Genomic DNA, 14483 nt, shown 5'->3' with positions numbered 1-14483 from the left:
AATATATCCACTCTATGATAGAGACGGCTGTGTCCGTATGAGGGACAAACAGAGCCTCAGTAGGCGTATGAGGGGTGGCCAGGAGAACCAACCGTAGGGGACAGATCTCAGTGAGTCTATCCACAAACTGCTGACTCAACACTGCATTGATCTGCCGAATGCAGGCAAGGTGCTCTTCAGTGACGGCAATAACTGCGCCCGGTGCCTGAGCTCCACGTAGGAGCTCGAACAACGGCTGCAGCATTGATGTGGGGAGACGGAAGTAGGGTCGAATCCAATTTAAATGACCCAAAACCTTTTGTAATTTAACAAGGGTTAGGGGTTGAGGTAGAACCAGTTCGGGGCGAACAGGGGCGGCATAGGTTTGCAAAACCTTATGCCCGAGGTAGTGGTAGGGATAAGAGCGTTGGATTTTTTCTGGTGCCACTAATAGGCCATTTTGGCAGAGAATCTGGGACAGAGATTCAAGCTGTTCTGCCGTAACCTGGGGACCACTAAGCAAAATGTCATCCATATAATGGTAGACCTTTAGTGTGGGGTATCAGGCACGAAAAGGGGCAAGGGCCCGATCCACAAAAAGCTGACACAAGGTCGGACTATTTTGCATTCCCTGGGGCAAGACTTTCCACTGATACCTATGAGAGGGTTGCTGATTATTATATTGTGGCACTGTAAACGCGAATTTTTCGCGGTCTTGTGGGCAAAGGGGAATGGTGAAAAAACAATCCTTTAAATCTAACACACAAAGCTGATCGGTTTGAGGAATTAAATTCGGGTTCAGTAAGCCAAATTGTAAGGGGCCCATGGGTTGTATGCGTTTATTTATTTCCCTTAGATCATGTAACAGCCGCCATGCACCCGATTTTTTCTTAATAACGAACACCGGGGTGTTCCAGGGACTAGTGGAGCGTTCCAAGCGCTGCACATGCAAATGTTGCTGCACAAGCGACTGAAGTGCTTTTAGCTTCTCTAGAGGGAGGGGCCACTGGTCAATCCATACGGGCTCTAAGGATTGCCACACCAAGGGTAATGCGGAGGGCAAGGTGCGTGTGGGAGGGTTTTGGGCCATTAGATATTAATATCAAGGGTGGTGTCCAGCTTTGTAAGCAAGTCACGGCCCCAAATATTGAGGTGGACAGGGAGCACAAAAGGACGGATTGTAGCAAGGGCACGGCCTCCCGGTTTAGAGACCGTGACCCAAGACAAACTTTGGCGCCCAGGTTTACTACCCCCAATCCCCCACAACTCTTTAGAAGGAACTGTTGGCCAACTGACCGGCCACTCCGGATCGCGAATCACCGTAACGTCAGCTCCAGTGTCCACCAGCCCTGTAAAAGGAACATTGTTTAAGAGAAGTGTTAACTGAGGTTTCGAGGGGCGGACCGACATTGTTAGAGCAACAAGTGGAGAGGACATGTTGTGAGATGGCGACTGAGCCAGCGTCGATCCAAAGCCGCCTCCGCCCCAGGCTCGATCCTCCGCAGCTGGCACCTGATAGGGGACTAAAATCAATTGCGCAATTGACCGTCCATGCGGGAGCGACTGTGGAAGATGGGTCCATACCTGAACCTTAATAACGCCGGTGTAGTTGGCGTCAATGACCCCTGGAATGACCAAAAACCCTGTTTCCCAGCGTGTGAGCGAGGGAGAACCAGACCCACAAATCCGGCAGGGAGAGGTCCCGTCACCTGGGTAGGTATGGCGCAAACCTCCCCCGGCAACCGAAAGTCAGCATCCTCCTGCATAATCAAATCAAGCCCTGCACTTCCGGCAGTCGCCGCCTTCATGGAGTCTATGGGTTTTGAAGCAGAGGAACAGTTGTCTGAGTGGGAAACACCCCGTTTGGCCCTGGGTTCGGGGGGGACCCGTTGTGCGGTTTCCCGACCCGCTACGACACTGATTAGCCCAGTGATAGCCCTTCCTATACTTGGGGCACTTCTTTGAGGGGCGAGCGGGCGCCGCCGAGGAGCGGCACTCCCGCTGAAAGTGACCCTCCTTACCACAGCGGTAACAACGCTTCCCCTCCTTCCCGCTTTTCCACAGGGCGGCAGCCAGAACTCCAGCCTTATGGGCTTGGGTGCCGATGTTTTGGCACGCCCGCAGCATGTCCGACAGCTCTAGAATCCCAGAGGCTTGTGCCGCCTGGAGAGCACGGCGGCAATCCTCGTTCGCATTTTCAACTGCCATTTTTAAGAGGATCTCCTGAGCTGCTGCAGGGCTATCCACCTGCCGGAGGATAGCCTCCTGTAATCTGTTGGTAAAATCCATAAAGGACTCTGATGCACCCTGATGGATACTGGCAAAGCTTTTGGTAGGCTTGCCTGAATCCGGGACCTTCTGGAAAGCATGCTGGGCGCAGGTGGAAATAATGGGGAAGATGGCCTGAGGGAGTTGAGACTGCAGCTGGACAGTAGCAAATTGGCCCTCCCCTGCCAGGTGCTCATAAATGATACCTTGCTCTCTATACACCTGGGCCTGGCGTTCCGCCATCTGCCGATACTCACTAAGCCAAATAACATACTGACTAGGTGTCAGCATCATGCGCAACAGCGCCTTCCAGTCCTCAGGGACCAGGGAATACCCAGAACCTAGCCCTTCAATGAGACCACGCACATACGTGCTAGTCAGACTGAACTCACGAATCGCTTTCTTTACTTCTCTGATCACCGAGTAAGGCAAACTGACCCAGTTTGCAACCTGGTTGCCCTGGCCATCATCCTGCCAGGTCACCGGACAGACTGAGACCAGCTCAGCCAGCTCCTCTGCTGTAAGATCCGAGCGAGTCTTCGCTGCATGGACCATTTGTTGCACCAGCGAAAGCCCCTGAGCAGACGCGGATGACCCTCCAGGGGGCCCCAGAGCATGGGGCCCCACGGTGGGAGGGTGATCACACACCGGCTCCGGTGGGGAAGGCCAGGGAGGTGGTGGTAATAGAGGCCCTGGGGGCGAAGCAGGGGGAGGGATGGTTGCAGGAGCGGATGGGGGTGGCGAGATCGGCAGCCCCTCTGTTGGTGCAGGGGGGGGCCTGTCTGAAGCGACACGCTGTGTCGCGGCAGAGGTGCCAGGTGTGTAAAGCCTGCACGGGCGCCCGAGGCTCCTTGTGCAATGTCTGGCCCAACCGCTCCCAGTCCGCTAGCTTAAGGGTTCCAGCTTCAGGGTACCACGGGCACTGGGCACTCACCTCCTGTAGCAGGAGAGTGAGCTCTCAAGTGGGACAGTCATGCTGAGCCTTACACAGCAAATACTGTAGCTCACAGCGGTGTTGCACTTGCAAAGCAGAGAGGGAGCTTCCCATACTTACCACAATGAAAAATACTCACTGGGATCCACGAAGCGGATGAGTGATGCGTCTGAAACCCTTGCCGGGCGAGGTGAGTGCTGAGGGCCCCACGTTTGGGCGCCAGTTGTGGCGGTTCAATACAAGACAGGACACGGCTTTAGGCAAGCAAGCAGGCTGGTCTGCTGACGGGATTGCCCCTGTCAGCTTTTCCACCTCTCTTTTATTTCTCTCCCCCCTGCGCATTACATACCCCAACCGACCGCAAAAGGCATCAACAAAGGAAATAATGTGACTTTGATTAATATTCCTATTTACTAGCCTCTATCTACTACAATCTTTGTTCTCAGGCCTTGAGCTTAGGCCGAGGAAGCTTCCCACGGTTGATGTCCTTATTTTGACTTCCCAGATGGTCCATGTTTCCATGGTCCATGTCCTTGGACAGAGCAGAGTAATGTGTGCATTGCTCCTACACAACAGTCAGGGTGTGCCCTGACTGTTTCCAGGTGCATGAACGCTACGTGAACCCTTCACTTGCTCACTGCTTTATAAAGCTAGGTATTAGTTACTCTTTATTTTCATTTTCTTGTAACCAGCTCTGACTTTTATGCCTCATTACTTGTTATCGCTTAGAATCTATCTTTCTTTAGTTAAGTAAATAAACGTGTTTTATTGTTTTATCTAAACCAGTGTGCTTGGATTGAAGTCTTTGGGAGATAACCGGATTTGTGCATATCATTTTCTGTTAATAAAATGATGGACTTTATATGCACTTGTGTTGCCTAGGAGAGGGCTGGGCAGTACAAGATGCATATTTCTGGGGTGGAGGGGGGAGTCTGGGACTGGGACTTTGCTGTTGTTGCTCTGCAGTGTAATTAAAGGGTGACTGGCTGTAGCACTGTTACAGTGCAAGAGGGAGTAATTTACATGCTGGAGGCTTTGTGTGAACAAACCAGGGTAGTAACTCTCACAGCAAAGCAGTGTAAAAGGCACCACAGGTTGGAGAACTGATGGGACACAGCTGTTCTTCAGTCCAAATTGTATCCTGGGTAATGTCACTGTGGTGTAGCGGACCAAAGTATATGCACAGTATGTTATTTTAAGTGAAGTTTACACTTTAAGCACTGGTATAGCAATTTTAAGTGAGTCTCAAGTGCGGTAGCTAGAAACAGTCAAACAGAGGTTACAGTTGTTTTCTGTTTGTTTACTTCGGGTAATGGAAATAGAAACAGTAAGGCATAAAAATGAACAGTGAAACAACTGGAAAGTTAGAGAGGGCCAGACTGGAAGCAGAAGAAAAAGAGAACTCCAGCACCAAAAGTGGCTGACAGAATTGAGACTAAAAGAAGCAGGTGCTGCCCTGGCGCATAGGAGAAAGATGCATGTGCTGCACAGGAAGCTGAAGAAGCCACCCACATAAGAGCTGTGGAATTGAAATAAGAAGCTGAGGAGAAGGAGAGAAAATACAATCTGGAGCAGATAGGAAAACGTGGGAAGATCCTAGAGTCACTGACATCCTCCAGTCGAGATGATCCACAGCTGGGACCAGTTATGTTCTGCATAGAAGGAGACAAACTGCATTGAGGAGAACTTCACCACTTTTGAAAAGCTACGTGAAGTTCATAAGATTCCTGAGGACAAGAAAGTCCTCACGCTGGTTGCAAAACTGTTGTTAAAGTTTTGAATGTATTTAATGCCAATTCAGGAAGCTTTGATATATTCTAAATTTAAGGAAACAGTTTTATAAAGGTTTCAAATCACTCCTGAAGGGTATAGGTGAAAAATTTAGAAATCTTAAAGGGAGTGCTTGCTTGAGTCATAATGAATATGTTTATAAGATCTGTGACTTAATAAGAAAATGGGTAAAGGGAAAAGGGGCTGCAGATTATGACGGATTGCTTGATCTCATTGCTCAAGAACATTTCTTGAGTATATGCACTAACAGTGTAAAAAATTGCCTATGGGCTAAACCTTTATCAGAGATGGCTACGCTGGCTGATGCCTTTGAGCAAGCTGAGATGTCCAATGAGTGCAAGCTACAGACTGAGGCGCACAAACCCAGTGTAAAGGGGGGATCCTGTTTTACCCCTGGGAAAAAGAAGGGTAGTTGGGAGCCTAAGTACTCCTCCCTCACCACCAGAATTATTCCTCTCCTGGTTATCCCCATCACAAACCTCCTGTGAAGAGGGAGGGCCCAAGAACGTTTTACCAGTGTAACTCCACTAGGCATCTGAAAAATCAGTGCCCTAAGATGAAAGAAACTAAGCCCTATCCAATCCATGTTAATGCAGCTGTCATCAGCACAGTAGCCCCAGAGGCACCTGCAGTTTACCTGATGAGTAGGTCCCTTCCAAATTCACTGCCATGAAAAACACATCACGGACTGTGAAATCTCGTTTTCCCCCATGAAATCTGGTCTTTTGTGTGCTTTTACCCTGTACTATGCAGATTTCATGGGGGAGACCAGCGTTTCTCAAATTGGGGGTCCTAACCCAAAAGGGAATTGCAAGGGGGGGGTCACAAGGTTATTTTAGGGGGGGGTTGCGGTATTGCCACTCTTATGTCTACGCTGTCTTCAGAGCTGGGCAGTCGGAGAGCAGTGGCTGTTGGTCGGGTGCCCAGATCTGAAGGCAATGCCCCGCCAGCAGCAGCGCAGAAGTAAGGGTGGCAATACCATGTCATGCCACCCTTACTTATGCACTGCTGCCTTCAGAGCTGGGCGGCCAGAGAGTGGCGGCTTCTGACTGAGGGCGGCTTCTACAGGCAGCAGGGCAGAAGTAAGGGTGGCAAAACCATGCCATCCTTACTTGTGTGCTGCTGCTGGCAGTGGCTTTGCCTTCAGAGCTGGGCTACCAGTCAGCAGCCACTGCTCTCAAGCTGCCCAGCTCTGCAGGCAGTGCTACCCCTACAATAACCTCGTGACCCCTCTCCCCCGCCCATGACTCCTTTTTGGGTCAGGACCCCTACAATTACAACACCATGAAATTTCAGACTTAAATAGCTGAAATCATGAAATTTACAATTTTAAAATCCTGTGACCGTGAAATTGACCAAAATGGACCCTGAATTTGGTAGGGCCCTACTGATGAGTTTTAAGGGGGCTGGCTCTGCAGAGCTAGATATGAAATTTGTTAAGGTTATCAAGATTATCAATAACAGAGAGTGCATAGGGTGGCGAGACTCCAGTGCACAGATTCCTCTAGTTAAGCAGAGTGTGATCCAAGACACTAACATGTTACCTGGCCTAATGGCAGAGCTTGTGGTAGTGGGAGGATCTAGGATTCCTGTGCCATTAGCTAAAGAGCATGTGGAGTGGGAAGGTTTAGAAAGTGATTTGACTGTAGGGGTAGTGGACAATATCCCTACTGAAATGCTTGTTGGGAATGATTTTTTTCATGTAGTTAAGACTATTAATATGGTAACTTACATCAAAAGGGAATATTGTACTGTGATCCCAGAGGGGAGTGGTAAGGTCCCAGAAACTGCTGAGGGAGATAGAGAAGGTCTCTTTGACTCCTCTGCTGTCTCCAGGTATGGGAGGGACTGAGGGTAACTCCTGAAAAACAGTATAAAAGGCAGCATGCTCTCAGGGCCAGTGGCGGGGAACGTGATCCCTGTGATTGAAGAAGCTGTCCCAATTGTCAGCTGCCAGCATTTTGCAGGTGAGCAAAGATCAGACCATACTCTAGAGAGCATAAAAAAGTGTGACCTAGTGGGAGCCACAGGAAAGGAAGATGGGAAGAGATTTTTTGAAGAAGATGGGAGGTTGTATATACAGGCTTCTGTGGGAAAGAACAAAAGCCCTGGGCAACCCTATAAGCAGTTGCTTGTGCCCACCTAACACCATGGGGAATTATTGTTAGCACATGACCTCCTTTTGTTGGTCACTTGGGGGCACAGAGAACCTATGACAGGGTGAAGAAAAAATTCTATTGGTCAGGAATACAGAATAATCTGCAGAATTATTGCAGGTCTTGTGAATTATGTCAAAAAAGGAAAAGACCTGCAGGACCCCAGAAAATCTCTCCATGCTCCTTGCCTGTAATACAGGAGGCATTCCTAAGGGTAGCAGTGGACATTGTGGGCCTATGCCACGTCTTACCCTCCAAGGAAATAAATATATCTTAGTGATAGTGGATTTTGCCACTAGATTTCCTGAAACAGTACCTCCGTCTAGTACTGAGGCAGAAACGGAGGCAAGAGCCCTTCTCACCATCTTTAGCAGATCTCCCTAAAGGGATTTTATCTGATCATGGGTCGAATTTCATGGCACAGCTATTCAGCGAGCCATGGAAGTTATGTGGGATGAAACAACTAAAAACTGCCCCATATCACCTAGAAACCAATGGTTTGGTGGAAAGATTCAATGGGACTCTAAAATCCATGCTGGGAATGTATGCAGACAAAAGGGTTCAAAATTGGGATGAACTGTTACCATTTTTGTTGTTTACAGAGAGGTACCCCAAGAATCAGCAGGATTCTCCCCATTTGACCTCCTATATGGAAGGAAAGTGAGGGGACCCCCTAGACCTCATCAGAGTCTCCCGGGAAGGGAACACTGAGGTGAAGGAGGAGCCAGTGACTGAACATGTACAGGGGTTCAGAAAGGAGATAAAAGACATGATGGGTATTGTTCAAACTAACCTCAAAGTCAGACAATCCAAACAAAAGGCGTGTTATGATAAACATACTAGTAAACGCTCTTTTGTAATAGGAAATTGGTGTTAGTGTTAAGCCCTGTGAAAAGGTACAAAATGCAAAATTCTTGAAAGGACCCTTTGAGGTGGTAGAAGTGGTAAATGAAGATACATATTCTGTTAGAGCCTCATGGTAATGCTGTTCCACAGCTAGGACATGTAAACAGACTTAAAGCCTATCACAGCAGAAAAGCCATGGTAAACATGATCTGCTGTGTAGAAAGGTTTCAGAGTAACAGCCGTGTTAGTCTGTATTCGCAAAAAGAAAAGGAGTACTTGTGGCACCTTAGAGACTAACCAATTTATTTGAGCATGCACACCACCTCATTGATTTAATAGCTGAATGCCAAAATAACTCAACTCTGGAAAGCATTGATATCTGCAGTGAGATAACACCAGTTGAAAGGGCAGAGGTGTTGTCAGTGCTACAAGAATACAAAAGGGTATTTTCTAATAAGCTAGGAAAGACACTTGCTAACTCATAAGATCATTACAAAAGGATGACAGCCACCTCCCAGCAGACCCTATAAGGCCACTGGAAAGGTAAAAAACAAATTTGTGCAGAAATATGAAACATGTTAGACCTAGGAGTAATTCTAGTCTGACAGCTCTTGGGCATTAGCTGTGACGTTGGTCCCTAAGAAAGACAACACATTAAGATTTTGTGTTGATTATAGAAAACTCAGTGCTGTTACAGTACCAGATGTATATCCCATGCCAAGAATTGGTCAGGTGCTGGACATTTTAAGCAAAGCTAAATATCTCAGTTCTTTTGATTTACCTCAAGGTTATTGGCAGATCCCTTTGGATGAGAATGCACAGAAAAAATCTGCTTTCATCACAGATATAGGATATATATGTATGAGTTCACAGTGTTACTGTTTGGTTTAATTAGTGCCGGGGCCACCTTCCAGAGGCTGGTTAACCAAGTGTTAAATGGTTAACAGAACTTCACAAGAGCATGTGTGAATGATATTGCAGTGTTTAGCAACACTTGGGCTGAACACAAAGAACACTTGGGAGTTGTACTGTCAAAACCCAGGGAGGTAGGCCTAACCATAAAACCTCTAAGTGTAAAATTGGAGCAGCCAGAATTCATTATCTGGGACACTGTTTCAGTGTGTTTGGGTGTGTGTGCGGGGGCGGTCAAATATTCCCTGATCCTTTTAACGTTAAAGCCATTGTGAATTGGCCTGTACCCCAAACCAAAAAAGAGGTCCAATCTTTCATAAGTCTAGTAAATTATTACAGAAGGTTTGTGTGGGGGTTCAGTGATGTATCTGCAATCACAGATTTATGTAAAAAGGCTAAGCCAAACAAAGTTGTTTGGATGAAAGCATGCCAGGAAAGATTTGATAAGATAAAGAAAATCTCATGTAAAGATCTTGTCTAAAAAGCTAACCCTAATTTTGACAAAATGTTTGAACTGTGTGCAGATGTTTTATCAGACATTAGTCTGGGTGCTGTGCTTATGCAAACAGGAGAATAACAAGAATCACATAATTGTCTTAAACAAAACACTGACACCAACTGAACAGAATTATTCTATCGTAGACCAGGAATGCTATGCTATAGTGTGGGCAGTTAAGCAACTAAGGCCCTAACTTTTCAATATGAAGTTCAAGGTCTTAACAAATCATTCACCATTGGTCTGGCTAAGCAAAACTAAAGGCTCAAATGCTAAGCTTCTGCACTGAAGCCATATACTTTAAAAATCTTATATGGAAATTGTGCATATAAAGGGAAAAGAAAACATGGTGGCAGATGCCCTGTCTAGGAAGGAGGGCCCTGACTCACTGCCTCTCACTTTTTGTACACTGCCTCGCATAATGGGGCCTTGTCACAGACTCCGAGTGTGGTTCTTTGGAGGGTGGCTTCTGCCCTCACTGGGACCCCCCCTTAGTTTGCTCATGGTCAGGGAAGTTCTTTGATTGTGTCTGGAAGTATGTCTCAGTCTCTTAACTGTGCTCTGGGAGGGAGCCTGGTACAGCATGTTGCCCCTCCGCTGTCCAAGGCCGTTCTGCCTTCCACTCCAACCTTCTCTGCACTCCCTCCTTTATAGTATGCCTTGTTTCCTCTCTTGGGAGCAGCTGTGAGTTCCCACCTCCATGATAGGCAGCTCTGGCAGCTGCATGTGGGTGTGGCTGAGCTGCTTGCCTGCAGATAGGAAATGCTCCTTGTGACGCTCTGTACCTCGGGGGAAGACCCTGCACCCCCATGTTCATCCTTCTAATATGATTGTGTGGTATCCAATGCAAAGTTTTACATGTTGGGTGTCTTCAGAAGGCTCATGATGCACTAAGCATTGTTGTTATAGTAATGTTATAGGTTGTAATTTCATGTATGTAGTTATGAGGCTGAAAACGTGTTGTCATGGCTTAAAACAAACCCTGGCAAAACTCTCCAGAAGCAGAGGGGCAGTTCACACCTCATAAGGCCATGTATGGGACAAACCCAGCCCACCCTCCCAGGAACAAAGGACACGGGCCTAGGCAGCAACAAAGGATCTGTTGGACTCTCCAGTGAGTCACCCCCCTTCTCTTGGTCAGTTTGGGACTACGATGAGGTAATGCTCACCTGACTCTGAAGGGGTGGGGGCAAAGCCAAGAGGGAAGAAAGAAGATGATAAAAGAGAGAATGGCAAAGTCTCTCCTTCTCTTCCACCTCCATCTACAGACACCACCACCAAGCGACTGAAGCGCTGATCAAAGGGGAGAGCCTGGTTGGGCAACCAGTCAGCCTGTGGTGAGAAGCACCTAAGTTTGTAAGGGCACTGAAAGTGTTAAGATCAGCTTAGAATGCGTTTTACTTTTATTTCATTTGACCAAATCTGACTTCTTGTTCTTTGACTTAGATTTTAAGTGATTATATCTTTTGTAGTTAATACATTTGTTTGTTTGTTCTGCCTGAAGCAGTGCATTTGGTTTGAAGAGTGTCAGAGACTCCCCTGGGGATAACAAGCCTGGTACATATCAATTTCTTTGTTAAATTGACTAAATCATACAAGTTTGCAGCGTCCAGTGGGCATAACTGGACACTGCAAGATGGAGGTTCCTAGGGTTGTGTCTGGGACTGGAGATATTGGCTAGTGTCATTCAGTTGCACAATTCGAGCAGCGGCTGGCCAAAAGTGCTCACTCACGTAGCTGGGAGCAGCTTACATGCTAGAGGCTGTGCAAGAACAGCCCAGGAGTGGGGGTTCTCACAGTGGAGCAGGGTAAGGCTGGCTCCCAGAGCCAAGGGTTGGAGTGACCTAGCAGATCACCAGTCCAGATAACACCAGGAGAATGTCACACTCCTCTCCTGCCTAAGCTCAGTATGGGTTTTGTATTCCCCATTACAGGCCCTGATCTCAGTTGGGTTCTTTAGCAAGAGGGCCTTCACTAGGGGACAAAATTGCCTTATTCACGATAAATGTGCAAGCGTTGGCAAGACTGTAAGTATTGTGCACTCACACTGGGGTGGGCAGGAGGAGTTCAAATATCAGAAGACAGAACAAAAACCATGACTGATCTTTTTTTAAAAAACTCATGTTTGGGACAACAGCATGATTTCAGGGAGAGGGCAGGAAGGTCTGACTCATGATTTCTGAGCTTTCAGGGTTGCAATACTGTGTAATACAGTACAAACTGCCAGTGGAGAACTGTCAATTAGTTTTACTGTATATAAAAATAAATGCACATGCAACATGTTTTTACTGAACTGTCAACTTTGCTGAATCCAAACTGATATTCACTGGACTGCTGGAAAAAAACTCATGGAACTTGGGATGATTTCTCCACCAAATGTTAGCTTTCCATTATCTCTATCAGAACTACTAAAGTTTTTTATTTTTAAAGTCACAATTATTAGCAGAAAATTGTGACTTTTTTGGTCTATTCTTGAAAACAGCTCAACCATTTAATAAAGATTTTGAGTGAAAGTTTCAGAAATTAATTTGCTTCCTGAGTTGAGTGCAAATGTTCTAAATTTCAGCTAAAAATATAAAACTTTGAGAAAAGTATAAGGAGCTAAAAATGATCGGTTAGAATGGAAATGCTTGGGCAGCCTTAATATAGGTGTCACAATGTCTGTAACTATAAAAGAACTGTAGAAATAGAATAGCTCCGGGCGGTTATACCTTGGAAGCTTTTATGATTCAGATTGTGAATATGTTCTTTTGTTCCACAACCCAGCAATATATATCTATTGTTAATTCATAGATATTTTTCTGAAGATCACATTAATTACTGTCCTTTCTATTTTAGGATATTGAGACATTTGAAAAGAAAGGACCCCATGCAAATCAAACTAGAGCATTTAGAACAAGGATTTTCTCTGTATCTAAATGGAGCTAATTCAGAGTCAAGAAACTGTCGCAGAAAACCCAGTTTTCAAGAATTCTTTAGATGTGGGTTGCAGACTGCAAGGATAAATGGTGAGTTAAAAGTAATAGTTACTCAATATCTTACTAGAGTCACCATTTAAAACCTTTGCTTATTAGACTAATAAGCTATTGGCATGGCTACTGGATTTTAAAGAAGGTGAGCTGTGAGGGAGTAAGGGTGGTAAGACAGTACCAGCTGAATGTGGTGAAAATGAGGCTCCATGACACCACTTCATCAAAGCACTAATGCCTATACTATGCTACAGAGACAATCCTAACAGGAAGCTGATTATACCTCAGTGGAGCCCCAGACAGATCCAGTATTTAAGGTAAACTGGATCTTAAACATGTTCATAACCAGGCTGAAGTTATTTAACGCAGTTGGGGCTCTAGTTTGCTAGGTGTTGAAACCAACATAGTTGTAACCAAATACTGCTTTTTTCTCTTTTTTACCCTCCTATGTATTTGTCTAAATTCAGTTTCTATCCATTGGATATCATTATGCCTTTGTCTGCTAGAATACAAAGCCCTCTACTATCAGAAATCTTTTTATGTACCAAGTTACCTCTTAACTTTCTATTTGATAAAGAGCTCAATCTATTTATAGCTTAAGTGTCTCCGTGTAAAGCAGGTATGCCAGTCTTAATTCATAGGCCTCAAACCTCCTACAATCTCTCTTCTAGAGGTAAGCCATATCCATTAGTAGCCATTGTCCTTATACCCTAATCATTCAAGTGTTGGTCAGTTCAGATCAAGGTATGGTGTGTGTGAGTGAGTGTGAGTGAGAGAGAGAGAGAGAGAGAAAGGCGTGTTCAATAAATATTTCTGTTCTATATTTGAAAAGAAGTAGGATGGTGCACTCACATCACTTAAGGATGATGAAATACTTTGCAGTCCATTAGTAATAGGGGACATCTGGTAACATTACTCGTATTCAAGCGAGTTCAATGGTAATCAATCAGAACTATGCAGTCCAAATGTTCAAATTAACATCAAGTTGACTGAGACCCTGTTAAAAAGAAATCCTGCGTAGCTGGATTCTTTTTATTTACCTTCTTATCTTTAAGGCTTTAGGGTTCACACAGGGAGGGGTGACACACACACACACCCTTACCCTCCCCCCACAGACATGGGAAGAGGTGACACACACACACTCCTGTACACCTCTCTCACATGGGGGGGGGGGTGACCGACCGACCTGACCCTCCCTGCCTGATGTTCTCCGCCCTCCATGCCTGGCTGGGCTCCTGGGACAGACCAGCCTCTCCTGGTACCTGGTACTATGTCTTCCTGAGGCAACATGTGGGTCACATGCCCCTGCTCCCCAGATTTCTGCCAGGGTTCACACCAGAATGTGGCCAGCAGCAGCCTTTTGGCACTGTGTGGGAAGGAAGGGATGGGATCTGCGTCCAGCTGCAGGGGAGAAAGAGAGGAGGAAGGGATGACCTGCCCTGTGTCTTTGCAGAGCTCATCTCTTCTCCCCCACCCCGCTCCTATGTGTCTGAAAGCAGCTTGCCCCTTCCTGCCCTCACAGAGTCGAAAGACAGCTAACGCCTCCAAGCTGCTGCTGGCCACCGACATTAACCCAACCACCTCCTGTCCCCTGGCTACAGCATGGGCAGGAAGGGGTTAAACCCAAAGGATGCATTGTGCACCAGGGCCCAGGGAACTTGACTGCAGGGGCTTCAGCGAACAAGAGCAGAGAGGTGGCTCAGCAGGGAGGGTGCTTAGGGGACAGAGCGGCCCTGCGCTCCCTGGGGACAGGACCCAGGCTGGTGGAGGTTTGTGAAGAGGGTGCTAAGCCCCTGTCCTGGGGGCTTCTGTGGAGCCTACAGATTCAGGGCGTGAACAGGCTGGAAATCACTTTCCCCGACTCCAGAACTTAGCTGAAGGGCAGAGAGGCTTCCCCATGCCAGGGATGTGCGGGATTTTGGCACATGCAGGGCTTGGCTCCTCCAGGCCAGCGCCCCGGGCTGGAGGGTCTTGGGTTTTCCTGGGGCACCAGCCAAGTCAGAGGCAGTGGGGGAAGGAAGGAGCCTGCCGGAAGGCTGTTAGTGATCTGAGTGTTCCAACCAGGGGCTAGATCTCCGCACAGCACTGAGAGCAGGACGCAACCTGCTGGGAGGGATATGGAAGAGAAGCAG

At 46.9% G+C, this 14483-nt stretch overlaps 1 protein-coding gene across 9 annotated transcripts in view; it reads left to right on the top strand.

The window, feature by feature from the left end:
* Window positions 1-14483, top strand: part of KATNIP (katanin interacting protein) — a 181367-nt gene that overhangs the window by 12416 nt on the left and 154468 nt on the right. For 8 of the 9 annotated variants that reach the window (XR_012161174.1, XM_073362645.1, XM_073362649.1 and 5 more), the window contains exon 3: window positions 12221-12390. The exons of the other annotated variant lie outside the window; for it this stretch is intronic. Coding sequence is in view for 7 of the 8 variants with exons in the window: in XM_073362645.1 (XP_073218746.1) it covers window positions 12221-12390 (170 nt within the window). In the remaining variant the exon portion in view is untranslated. The remainder of the gene's footprint in view (window positions 1-12220; window positions 12391-14483) is intronic. 9 annotated transcript variants of the gene reach the window in all.

This window comes from Lepidochelys kempii, chromosome 10 (genome assembly GCF_965140265.1).
Source record: "Lepidochelys kempii isolate rLepKem1 chromosome 10, rLepKem1.hap2, whole genome shotgun sequence".
Taxonomy (NCBI): domain Eukaryota; kingdom Metazoa; phylum Chordata; order Testudines; family Cheloniidae; genus Lepidochelys; species Lepidochelys kempii.
This window is presented reverse-complemented; position numbering and strand designations above follow the sequence as displayed.